General features: G+C 37.8%; 2 protein-coding genes across 3 annotated transcripts; one reads left to right on the top strand and one right to left on the bottom strand.

Annotated features, from left to right (window-relative positions):
• Positions 1–339: 339 nt before the first annotated feature.
• On the bottom strand, positions 340–6,181 carry LOC126600318 (uncharacterized). 2 transcript variants are annotated; one of them, XR_007615420.1, is made up of 11 exons: positions 6,014–6,181; positions 5,767–5,889; positions 4,695–4,815; positions 3,333–3,458; positions 3,021–3,130; positions 2,745–2,931; positions 2,007–2,210; positions 1,628–1,864; positions 1,342–1,531; positions 902–1,046; positions 340–549 (listed from the first exon to the last, which is right to left on the bottom strand). XR_007615420.1 is itself a non-coding variant. In XM_050266900.1 (10 exons), the coding sequence occupies exons 1-10, from the start codon at positions 6,034–6,036 to the stop codon at positions 955–957; spliced, it is 1,413 nt and encodes a 470-aa protein (XP_050122857.1). In that variant the 5' UTR covers positions 6,037–6,181; the 3' UTR covers positions 340–954. The 2 variants fall into 2 exon arrangements, 1 of the variants encoding a protein (XP_050122857.1); XM_050266900.1 differs by having other exon boundaries at positions 340–1,046.
• Positions 6,182–7,454: 1,273 nt separating this feature from the next.
• LOC126598329 (transcription initiation factor TFIID subunit 2-like) lies at positions 7,455–11,238 on the top strand. The gene is made up of 4 exons (XM_050264685.1): positions 7,455–8,241; positions 8,738–8,883; positions 8,973–9,039; positions 9,935–11,238. The coding sequence occupies exons 2-4, from the start codon at positions 8,799–8,801 to the stop codon at positions 10,866–10,868; spliced, it is 1,086 nt and encodes a 361-aa protein (XP_050120642.1). The 5' UTR covers positions 7,455–8,241; positions 8,738–8,798; the 3' UTR covers positions 10,869–11,238.
• The last annotated feature ends 1,347 nt before the right edge of the window (positions 11,239–12,585 follow it).

Raw genomic sequence — 12,585 nt, forward strand, 5'->3', positions numbered from 1 at the left:
TAAATTGTCATCGTCGTCCGTGAAAATTGAATCCAAATTAAACTTCGAATTCGATTTACTAAAACTCCAAATTGAATCTCGAATTCGATTCACTAAAACTTACACAGAAACAGAAGAGGCACCAAATCCATCTTTTAACATATAATGTTTCAATTTGACATCCTTTTTCTATATATTTATATAGATTTTCTATTCAACAAAAAATTAAACCTTTTCATAAATTATAAGGCTAAATTAGCAAATTTATAAGCAGATTTTTGCTCAAGGGGTTATATGAAAGGCATGAGGGAGAGTTAGTGTAATCTTTCAAACGTGAGAGAATTTTGTGAAAACTCGACAAACCTCAAAGTGCTAGTGTAATTAACCCTTTTAAAAACACAAGAATGTCTACTATTTTCCGTAAATTACACTTAACTCTGACGTCAATAAACTTACAAAAGTTAGTCCTAAATCCTAGCAAAACGAACATAAATTTCACAGTATACAAATCCTTCAAAGGATAATTAGTCAAACAAAAGTATGTGAACTCTCGCATTTGTCACACTAAATCTGCCAGCAAAGACGAAGTAAAAATCAGCAGTACTCCACCTAATACACATGACAAGGGAAACTACACCAACGCTGCAGACCTAAAGTCCGTTTGGATGTATTTTTAAAATTACTGAAAACGCTTTTGATGAAAATATTTTTTTAAACAGTCCTTAGTAAAAATGTTAGTAAATCTTGGAAAAGCACTTAAATTGCTTCCTTGGTGCTTCTTGTAGAAAGCACTTAAAGTGCTTTTGGAATCCAAAAACATTTTCTATAAAAGCGCTTTTAGTCATTTTAAAAGCACATACAAACGAGCTCCTAAGCGCTGCTTTTGGTTACTTTGAGCCATTCAGATCCTCGAAATCCATACCGTTGGCTATATCATCCTCAATAGCATCCGCTTTGGCATTCGAATCATGTTCTTTAGCCTTCCTCCCAGTCTATATCGTCCTCATCGTCTGCTGTAGCATCAGCCTCAACGTTCAAGTCATGGACCTTATAATTTTCTGCATTACCTGTAGCGTGTATGGAGAAAAGATGTAAAAACGAGAAAGCTGTGCAGTATGGGAAAATTCAAGCACATCAATGAAGAATCTGTCACAATGCATTGCAAAATTTGAACTTCTATACTGATATGAACTGCGAATCAAAAGCTTGAATATGCACGCAAAATAAATCGACACATTCATTGGCTATAAGTGACCATCGTGTGCCATTCTCATTGTTCGTCAACATTAACTTAAGAGGACAGGAATACAAATTGAAGAACAATCTGAAATTGAACACTGATTGCCAAATAATAACATTTACCTGTAACTGGAGCCTCTTCCCAGTCTACGTTATCTTCTCCTTCATCCTCGCGCTTTGACTTCATGCCAACCTGACGATTAGGAGCCACTGCAGAGGGACCATCAGAGATGTGTGTTTCCTGTTCTTTCTTTGCTTCTTCTTCTTGCTGTCTTTTTATTAGAGCAGCATAATATGCTTTTAAATACTCATCCTGTAAAACAATGAGGATACAATTAACTCAAAATTTTAATTAATTTGTTTATTTATTTTGAAGGGGGATCTCAAAGCAAGAAATTATTGCACAAACCTGTATATTTTTCTCATTATTTTCAGTACTGAATTTTTTGTCTTCGGAGAACTCTGGAGCTGCTACACTTCCACTGCCATCCATCTTTTGCTCCTGCTTGACCTCTCCACGTTGTTCTTTCGTAAGGTTCATGCCTTGCTTGATCATCCAAGGTGGCAAAACTTTCAGGCTTGTACCATCAGCTTCAGATTTTATATCCTTGCCCCTTCCTTCAACCCCAGAGAAATCAACTTCAACCTGCAAACCGAAGATATTTCAAATACTTACAGCTGATTATATTTTTACCATATAATCATTACTGCCAAATCAAAAATAGTTATCCCAAACACACCTCAAGGTGACATGATTGGAAGTTTGGAGGGAGGGGGACAAGAATTACCTTTGTATCTCCAAGAAAGGGCATTGGCGTTCCACCGTATCCCATCCCATGGGAAGATTTGGAGGGATCCATGGCACTAGACTCACCATTCTCTGCACGTCTGGCAGCACTTGCTCGCGCTTCCCAAGCTTGGAGACTTCCAAATTCAGGAGGAGATAAGTCTTTAACTCTATTAATTTGTTCCATTAGAGGCTTCAGCTGTACCTGCATTCATTTCATTTAATTAACTCATAGAAGAAAGACAACGGTAGAACTGTAGAATACACAAATACAATTAAGTGCAACAATTTATGTTCAACGTTAACTTGAATGATGCAGAAGCATAAACACGAACAATAAGGAGTGGTAATGCTAGCATAATAGTATAGAATTAGCAATAAATAGTTGCCCAGTTGAAGACCGGCGTATTCAGAGTTTACAAATGCAAAGAATGAATAAAACCCTACACATGCCAAGAGATTACAATAATAGAATGAAGTAGAGACATACAAAACACCTAGGACAAGACCTTGCAACAACCCTCAGAAAATAAATTTCTTGAACTTTGACCACCAAAACCATGAGGTAAATTGGCCATGAACATCAGATTATTCACCCGTATAAATGTTCCCTTGCATTTTTCATATCCACCAATGTATGTCATAAGACAAACATATAAAAATCATGAAAAAGAAATGGAAACCACAAAATTATAAGAAATTTTACTATAAGAAAAAACAAAGCAAAAGCCAAACACACCTCCATCTTTTGAAGCAAGTCTTTTAATTTTTCACGCCGCCGCCTCCTTGCATTGTCATCTCCATCTCCTACCACTTCTTGCGAAGCTAGCTTGTCACTCTCAGCCACAAGTTCTCCATTACAATTTTCACAATGGAAGTACTCATCCTCCATAGAAACCAGTTGCAGAGCATCTAAAGCGTTGTATCTAAATATTTGTGCTTGCAGGCATAATTCAAGTATCAAAATGAGGAACACACAAAGAAACACACAGGAAAAAGAAGAAACAGTTGAGACCTTTTCCCACAGTTAGGGCATACATATTCCTGAACTGTGTTCTTGTCCTCCAACTCATCTTTCAGTTTTTTCCGCAAACGGTGCAGTCTGTACCTTACTGCATCGTATATCTGAAACACATTCTAGTTTAGGCCTTAAAGAAAAAATAGAAGCCAATATTTTATTCAACAACTGAGAAATTATTCAATCACGTCAAACCAGCAAAACTACCAACATCGGTTCACTCACCACCTAGTTATTGACCTAATTTTTTTTACAATTACATAACTAAAACAAATAGATATATACACACACAAAATATACAAAAGCAACCTGTGCATAGTCCAGACAGCAGTAAGAGTGAGTGTGCATCTTAACTTTCTCTTCCCCTTCTTTTACAGGTGGCCCATCTCCTGTGGCAGCAACAGCAGCATTATGCATCTTTGCACCCTTAGCTGTCTGCAAAATTTTTGATATAATGAATAAAAATACATAAAGGATTACTATCCACATCAGCTGGCTTGTTAATCCATATCAATCAACAGCAAATAGGAGCAAGATTTGTTCCATACAAATTACTAGACTTCATTCTTTATATCTAAGGGAAAGACTAATTCATCAAATAAAGCGCAATGGACTACTAGAACAACCACAATGCACGAACTATGAAACTTAATTGGAACAAGATAATCATCTACTATAACCTAAAATGAAATTCACAAAAAGCAGTCCCTCATTACATCTTCAAACATAAGATTAAAGGTGCAAAAGACCCTGAGTGTCCAATATATCAAAAAATAGTGTAAAACAAGAACCTAACATAAATACAGAGTAAATTTTATTTTATAAGATAGTGTAAAATGAAGAAGTGCAACAAGGTGTTCTGGCAGGTTTAAGCAGGTTGCAAGTGAAAAAATTGATTCCCTGCCTTCACAACCATATATAATTACTTTTTCTGAACCTGGTAAGGCATGGTATAATTGGTCCTTATAAACCTGATTAAACCCTTATATCTGAAGACTGCCTGGTACACCCAGGTTGACCTGCCTCGGGTTAATCAAATGCAGTCTAGTTCTTTCAGAAAAAACAATACAGCCATTTCTTTTTTGACTCGTTTATACAAGGGCCTTTCTTCCTAGCTTCTGGAATTCAAGAAAGGAAATTCTCTTCAACACACACGTGCGCACACTGGTGTTTATCTCTTTCTCTTGTACCTCATATTTTAAGAGATGTCATTTCAGAGTTTATCTGGTCACTGTTCTAGTAACATGGATTGGACTTGGATCCCTCTTTATGCTTTTATCATATGGTTGGGCCGAAGTAACAGCTAAGAGCCTAAGACCATTCACATATAATCAGCAAACCCTTAAAGCCATTAGACAATTTGGACCGAAGGGGCCTCGAAGCTCCACCATTGCTTTACAAAATCTTGGTTTATTCTATTTCTATTTGAAATGACTAATGTTACAAACTCGATTGAGCACTAGGATCACTTACAAGTCACAGATATCTAAAAAATACAGATACCTACATTGTTAATATCTTTCTTGGTTTAACCTTTCAAGCATGTTTCTTGTAAGAAACTTCTCTTTGTTTTCATATATTAATAATCATAAAATGAGTCAGAATGATACATAAAACTCATCAGATGGACTAAACCAAATAAAACACAATAACTAAGATCAAACAAATGACCTCTCTCCTATGATCTCTGGTGACCAGTTTTTCCTCCTCAAAGAATCGCAAAGTACGACGAAGTTGCTTCGAGTGCAGTTTCAAGTCCTTTGCCAAATCTTCTTCTCTTACCCATTGTCGTCTGGCATGAAAAAATCTAAATATTACTCACAAGCAAACAAATACAACAACAACAACAACAACAAAGCCTTTTCCCACTAAGTGGGGTCGGCTAAATATTAATCACAAGCAAACAAATGATGAACTAAAAAATTCTTGAGCACCTTCACCCTCACACACACAGACATACACATACATAGAATCACCCAGGTAATACACAATAAAAATCTGCATAGAAAAGTCTATGCTAAGTATTGTAGGGCCCGTTTGGGATTGCTTCTGGACCAGAACAACCAACGTGTTTTTAGATAACCAAAAGCACTTCTGATTACGAACTCATTTGGGGCTGCTTTTGTAGGAAGCAATTCTGCTCACAAGTGCTTTCGCTCAAAAGTTTAAAAATTCAAGAGCTTCTTGGAAAATCACTTCTACGACCCAAAAGAGCTTTTAAGTTTTTTCCGCCAAACATAGTGAGAAGCGCTGTTGGTTGTCAAGGTTCACTGTTAGTGTTTCTAGAAGAAATCCCAAACATGCCTACGTTTGATAGGAAAACTTAAAATGTTTATGGGTCTTGGAAGTTCTTTCTGGAAAGCAAGAAACACCAAGTATTTGCGAGTGTTTTGCAAGGAAGCACTTGGATTTTTAATAAAGATTTTGGCATGTATATAGTAAAGGTAATACTAGCAAAAGCAGTAATAAGCAAAAATTATTCCTACAATACGAGCCCGTAGTATTTGGCATGATCAAGTAATCAAATTCACACATGAATTCAACCAAAGTAGTTGCTCATAGCTCACTTCACCAGCCCCAATTCACATTTCCCCTCTCAATTTACTCATTCAATAATCGTAGTTACCAATACTCTAACACTCCACATTTCTTCGATTTTGGGTTTTAATCAAATTAAAAATTTAATCTTTCAATCTAAAAACGCTTCCTTTATCCAAAAAACAATACAATTAACTTCACAAACCTCGACAGAGCATCGAGCACCACCACCGCAATCCCCCGATTGTCGCTCCGGCCGGTCTTGGGCTGATTCTCCCCTTTCGCCGGTATGTCATCGTAGAACGCCCTCGCTGTAAGCTTCACCAACCTGAATTCCGATTGGAAACACCAAAAAGATAATAAAAAACCGCCATTTAAATTTCTGTAGTTTTCATGAGATTGCAAATTGATCGAATTAATCACAGAAACCCTAGGGGAGAGTTGAAGAGTACTTGTTAAACGGCTCGATGCTCATCGTCCACGAATCAATTTCCGGCGAATTTGTTTCGATTTTTGAATAATTTTCTCTCTCTCTCTCTCTCTCCGCTGTGTGCGCGGGTTCAGTTGGGATGCTGCTCAGGAGAGAGAGAGAGAGAGAGAGGTCTGAAGCTCTCTGGTAGGTTATGGAGGGACCTATGGTAAATGCCTTATGAAGTTGAATTTTCTTAAAAGGCCATTGAGAATATGCGATTCACGAATGCGGTCGCCAGGTTTTTGAACTATTGTAATACAACCCACATCCAATGATCCAAGCCACGGATTTTGTTTACTTGCTTTCGTAAATTCATGGTACGAGAATTCGAAATTGGAACATCTATGGTAGTAAATATTTGTTTGATTGACTAGTAAATTATATATTTATTTTTAAATATGTATGTTGTAGCGCGCCAACGCACGCAATATTTCTTTATTTATCGTTCGTAAATTTCTACCACTTGTTGGGTGATGTCTTTTCTTTTAACGAGCCATATGTGATTGAATGATAAACTTTGCCAACTTTTGCCTCTGACACGACCAGTATCTTGTTCGATTCAAAAGAAAGATTTGAAAGTGAGTGACAATGAAGCTCTCTAAGTGTTCTAATTGGCATTACAGTTATGAGACAAAAATTTTGTGCTTTGAGAGTTGGTTGACAATTGATAATATACGTCACGTAGATACTACATTTCTTCTATTCATAAAATAGTTTGAGATCATTATAGATATAATAATTGAAACAATGAAACTTAAAGAGATTTTTTTGTTTTGAATCACTTAACTTGCTATAATAGTGAGAGATTTCAATCTAAGACACTATCTGCATAAATGGAAATTATATTCATTTTCTGTTAAATAAATATGTCCTTTAAGTTGCTAATTCAAATGTCGTTTAGTTTAAGCATTGATTCACGGTACTTTAAAAAATGTACACTACAAGTAGGAGTCTTAAAAAGTATAATCCACCACCATATCAAGCATATAAGATGAAATTTATCACAATGTCTACGCTATGTCAACTATTTAATAATTTTGTTAACGAAATTGACGAAATAGGGTAAACTGAAACGCGAAACGAGAGTATATGCGGTAAGTGAGACACAATCGGCAAAGAGTATAATGGTGATTGCAAAAAATAAGCCGAAAAAGTATGATCCGCCACCATAAGTGGTAAATTAAGCATATAATATGAAATATATGGGCATTTCATAATTTCCAAACTTTGTAGACCTCACATAACAAATTAGGCTTCTTTCGATTGTATGATTGTATGATGTGACGCAATGCAATTTAAATAAATAGTTTTGTCGTCCCAAGGGTCCCACACATACAATCTGGACCCCACTTTGAATTCAACAAAGATCTTTCATCAGCCATTAGATCAGTATCATCAACACGTGTACGGTTCTGACGAGAAGAAAAACGCAGTGGTCGAGCTCCTAACGATCCTTCTCTCTCTAACTTTCTCTCACTAGGCCTCTGTACTTCCATGGCGAAGCCTCGAAAGCCCAAGAACGAAGACGCCAAGCCCGGCAACTCCGGGCCCGTCGTCCGCCACCAGAAGCTCTACCTCTCCATCGACGTCGATAAGCGTCGCCTTTACGGGTTCGTCTCTGCCCTCCATTAACACACAGACTAGGAAGAACACACTGTTGCATGTTCACTGAATTCGTGACGAATCTCTATCTATTTTGGGGAAATTCGATTGGGTTTTGAGATTCGGGGAAATTGTGAATTGAGCATTGTTTTGGTAAAAATTGATCGTAGATAAGCAGCTTTGGGAGCCAGAAATTGTTGCGATTCTGCATGGTTAGTGTTAAAGTTGGTTAATTTTGTTGAACTTTGATGGGATTGTCGGTACACTGAGTTGAAGATTGTGGTCCCAGAAATTGGGATTGTGGGGTTACACGCAGAGAATTTGGGGATTGAGAGTGTTTCAGTCGACGGTGAGCAGACCGAGTTCGAATACTACCCACAGAGTAATCATAAAGATGAGGAGAGCGAGAGGAGCTGGAGCTGGGTGACGTCGCCAAGCTCCGCTGCCGATGCGGCTGGGGTCAACATATATATCGGCTCTTGAGAGAGAGAGCTGGTCCCGAATTTACTGATCAATTGCTGTAAGGCTTCCAAGGCCGGAAGTGAACTGCAGGAGCAACTGGTTGGGGATAATGAGGTGCAGCATTCTTCTGGAGAAGTCAAGCAGGTTATGGTTTATTTTTGGAGTTGTGAGTTGAAAATATGTGGCGGGTTTTCAAAGTTCAGGATTGATCAATGTAAATGGTTAGGATGGCATTAATTTTCGTGTTTTGTATCGAATTTAGCTGGTAGGGATCATTGTGTATGCGCATATGGACTTACACGTTTATGCATTTATACTTGTACATATTGACTGAAAAAGAAGAAAAAAAGACTTACTTGTGCATGCTTCAGATTTCTGTTGCCCTGCAATTTTCTAGAATTTTCGTGGTGGGTTTTTAGAGTTCGTGATTGATCAATGTAAATGGTTTTGATGGCATTACGTATGTTTCAGATTTTTGTTTCCCTGCCCTGTGTAGAATCTTTGTGGTGTGTGTTTATAGCTTAATAGACGGTGAACGTTGATTTTATTCAAATAGTTATTAGGAAACGATCAGTTGGCGTGGTGTGTTGTGACTGTTTATCTTGTCTATGGCTTCTCATGTAGTTTGGTGTTGGTGCAGAATGCGAGGTTAGTTCGTATTGATTATTGGGTAGAAAAAGCAGAGACAGGAATTTATTTTCATGATGCTGTTCTACATACTGATAACCAGATACGGCGTGCACGGTGCTGGTTCCCTTGTAAAGATGACAATTCACAAAGTTGTTGGTACTAATTGTCTAATTGTGCTATTCTTTTCGTAGTTTTGCATATTATTGACAACACTCGGTTATTCATAATGACTATTACATGTTCAGCTATGATCTGGAGTTCACCGTTGCACAAAATCTTGTGGCTGTTAGCACTGGCAGCTTACTATACCAGGTGAGATCAACGATAGAACACGAGTCTATTCATGTTTAAGTGCCAACATATTGTGTATTTTTCATGACAGAAGTGCATATTCTGTGATTTTTATCCCTTAAAACAGTAGTTAGCAAACATAGAAAATTAATGTTTGAAGTAAATACTTCTCATAGAAAAGTAAGGAAATTTGTCACAAAAAGAAAGAGTTATTCAGTAAGTAATTACTAGACAAATTGTAAACCGATATATAGTTTTCTTATCTAGTCAGCATTTAAAATATTTGTGGAAACGAAATGTCTCATTTACAGTTGTTATTACATAGTCATAGGTACCTTTCTAATTACTTGACAAATTGTAATCCAATATATTTTTTTTTGTCTCTTCACCATTAGTCATTATGCATATAGAAGTCATATAACCGAGAAAAAAAAAACAAACTAATGTTTCTTCATCGGACAAGGATTGTCTGCCCTCCACTTCCGGTGCCCTTCCCGTGCCCTCCTGTTTTGTGTGGTCACGGTTAAGCCACGTCAACATTTTATATTGTTTTTTTATAGATATAATAAGATAAAAATAAATAGTAATATAAAATGTTAACGTGGCTTAACCGTGACCATACAAACAGGAGGGCATGGGGAGGGCACCGGAAGTGGAGGGCAAACAATCCTTGTCCTTCTTCATCATCACTTATTCTGGATCCTACAAATCCTTGAGGAAGGTCGGAACACCATTTTCCCTTATTTATTCTTTTTCTGTTTTACATGAAGTTTTTACTTGATTATGATTACTTTTCAAGATGACATTACTCAGTTTTTTCTCTTTTGCTACGTATGGAGTTCATTTGTTCTTCGTTAAAGCTCGATATTTTTCATTATTTTCTATTAATTGTATATGAACCGAGACCCATTTTCAGGCCCCCAACGCTATATGGAGTGCCAAAAGATCATAAACCATTTCATTTAGGTGAAGCGGAAAGCTTCCGAGAGCAGAAAAACATCTTTGCCGCTTTCATCCCAGAAAGTAAATATGTGGAACCACCTTCCGAAGCTCCAAACCTTTCTCATGGTGATTTAACTGTTCCTGAAACTTCCAGCGATGGGTTTGCCTTTCCAGCAGCTTCCAAGGATGATTTGGGTGCTCCAGAACCTACAACCTATGGTTTTGGTGCTCCAGAACTTCCCAGTGGTGGTCTTGGTGATCCAGAACCTTCTGATAGTGGTTTGGTCGCTGAAGAACCTTCCATTGGTGGTTTTGCTGCTCCAGAACCTCGGATTGGTAGTTTTGATGGCTTAGCGGTTTCAGAACCTTCCATTGTGAGCCCTAGCAATCAAAATCTCGAGGAAGTAAACTCTTGGCATGATCTTGGATCCCGGATGACTGCCAGCATTGGTAGCGCAAAACTTGCTAGTGATGTGGATGATACAGGAAAGGAATTACAATGCACTGCCGATTCAAGCAAAGTTTCTGCGCTGCCTCGGCCCGAAGATCCATCACCTAGCTTTATCCAAGATAACCGAGATGCAGAAGTACAGAAGCATGCAGGTCTCCAAGCTCTTTCAGTTCCTAGGAACGATGTTATTGGTGGTTCATCCGGAATGTCGGATTCTCTTCCTCGCGGGAAAGAAAAGGAGAAAAAGAAAGACGAGAAACGAAAGAGGGATGGCCATAAGGGCCACCGAGATGATCCTGAGTATTTGGAGCGGAAGCGTATAAAGAAGGTGAAGAAGCAGAAGGAGAAAGAAATGGCGAAGCTGTTGAATGAGCGCGCGAAAGTACCTTCCGCGGAGTTACCAAGTCCGCAACTGTGCAACTCAAACCGGTCGAGCCCAGTGGATCCAACAAGTTAGTGATCACAGGGGTTGAAACCACCAGGCCTGAGCCATCCGAAGGTACTTACTTCCGCCACTCCGAAGTTTCGTATTAAAACAAAGATCCGAACGTGACGAGGGTGGTTTTCCCTCATCGTAAATTTTCGAAACCGGCGAGGGTGGTTGGTTTAAATTTTTGTATCGTAGTTTGTTTTGTATCCGGCAGGCAGTGATATAGGTGTGTATAGTGGTGAATGGGAGACTAGCTGACACTAGAATTAATATTCTTTACAATTTTGTTTTTTTTTTACTGCCTTTAATTTAATTTTTGCGAAGTCAATTCTTTTAATAATGTGATTGTAACTATTTATGCCGATGTCATTTATGAGATAAGGTTTCGTTGTTGTTATTTACTTTGCGTCCCCCCAATCAGTTTCAATGCACACAATGGTGATATTATAATTTTCGTTCTTAGTCAATAATTTAGAAATAAAATCTTAATTTAATACACCTCACTGTCAATCGTTTTTTGAAAGTGGGAAATGTGCGCTTGATGCTTAGGGGTGCTAAACCTAGGTGCTGTTTACAGTTATTAGAGTGGTGGCTTTCTTATTGGGCTCATGGAGTATACTCTTTCAGTTTCAACAAGTGAATTGCATTTGGTATGCGAAAATGAATTCATAGAATTTTTCTAGAGGGAAGGAATGCAAAATTTCGTTCACATGTTTACAGTGGTGGATCCAGGATTTCAAGATCAGGAGGTCTCAACATAAAAAATAAAAAATAAAAAGTAAACTAATTTGGTTTCATATCACTATTTTCTATTGAATTTGGTTAAGTGAATAAGCAAGATTAATCTAAAAGGTAATAAAACCAACAAATTATCTTCAGCAACATAACACAATTAGGGGGCGTTTGTTGCGTCGTACTATCTCGGACTGGACTAGCTTCAAGGACTAAGCTGGACTGGCTTACACTAGACTAAGCTGGACTAACTTAGTGAAGCGTTTGGTGCAGTGTTGGACTAAGAAACTGGATAATAACAAATTCTAATATTATATTATTTAATATATAAATTATTTATATTTTATTATGATCTAAGTGATCGGAGATGACGAGGAGTCTATCGGGAATGGTCGTTGAGCATGACGAGGACGAGAGAGGATAGTCTTAGCTAGTCCCATGGTTATTGGGGGGTCTCGCTAAGACTTTTTAGTGAAGTGTTTTGTCCATGCTAGTCCCCTTTAGTCTCATTAATGTTAGTCCCAGCATGGAACAAACACGATATTGGACTAACAGCTAGTCCAGTCCAGTCCAGTCCCACTTAGTGAGGGCAAACAAATGCCCCCTTAGTGACTCTACAAAGATAAAATTTGTTACTGTACATATATATTATTAATTGGGAGTTGGCACTACAGTCTAGGATTAAAAAACTTAAATGAATTTGGAAGAAATAAAATTAGGCAGCAAAAAGCGGTGGAATGGCAAATGGTGGTGGGGAATAGGGTAACTTTGGTTTAAAGTTGGAAGGTTGCGATGATTTGGGCTGAGAGTTCTTAAATATAATTTGGGGATACTGGAAAAGACTGGGGTTCTCGAGCTCTGTAGAAAAAATAGAGATATTTTAGTTTTTAAATTTTTTATAATGACCTAGCTCAAAAATGTTGTCGTTTTGGCTAGATCTTTTAAAACAAAAATTAAAAACCTCTTCTTCTTCTTTGTTATAAGCACTGCTGCCTGCACATCCATGGAGGCA

Source organism: Malus sylvestris, chromosome 14, assembly GCF_916048215.2.
Source record: "Malus sylvestris chromosome 14, drMalSylv7.2, whole genome shotgun sequence".
Taxonomy (NCBI): domain Eukaryota; kingdom Viridiplantae; phylum Streptophyta; class Magnoliopsida; order Rosales; family Rosaceae; genus Malus; species Malus sylvestris.

Bases quoted from the DNA above. Each gene is read 5' to 3' on its own strand.
- LOC126600318 (XM_050266900.1), bottom strand. From the start codon at position 6,036: ATGAGCATCGAGCCGTTTAACAA. The intron at 2,932-3,020 runs GTCTCAACTGTT...ACAAATATTTAG, and splicing joins TGCCCTAACTGTGGGAAAAG to ATACAACGCTTTAGATGCTC. The intron at 1,865-2,006 runs GTAATTCTTGTC...TTCGGTTTGCAG, and splicing joins CCTTTCTTGGAGATACAAAG to GTTGAAGTTGATTTCTCTGG.
- LOC126598329 (XM_050264685.1), top strand. From the start codon at position 8,799: ATGATGCTGTTCTACATACTGATAACCAGATACGGCGTGCACGGTGCT. The intron at 8,884-8,972 runs GTACTAATTGTC...TTACATGTTCAG, and splicing joins GACAATTCACAAAGTTGTTG to CTATGATCTGGAGTTCACCG. The intron at 9,040-9,934 runs GTGAGATCAACG...ACCCATTTTCAG, and splicing joins CTGGCAGCTTACTATACCAG to GCCCCCAACGCTATATGGAG.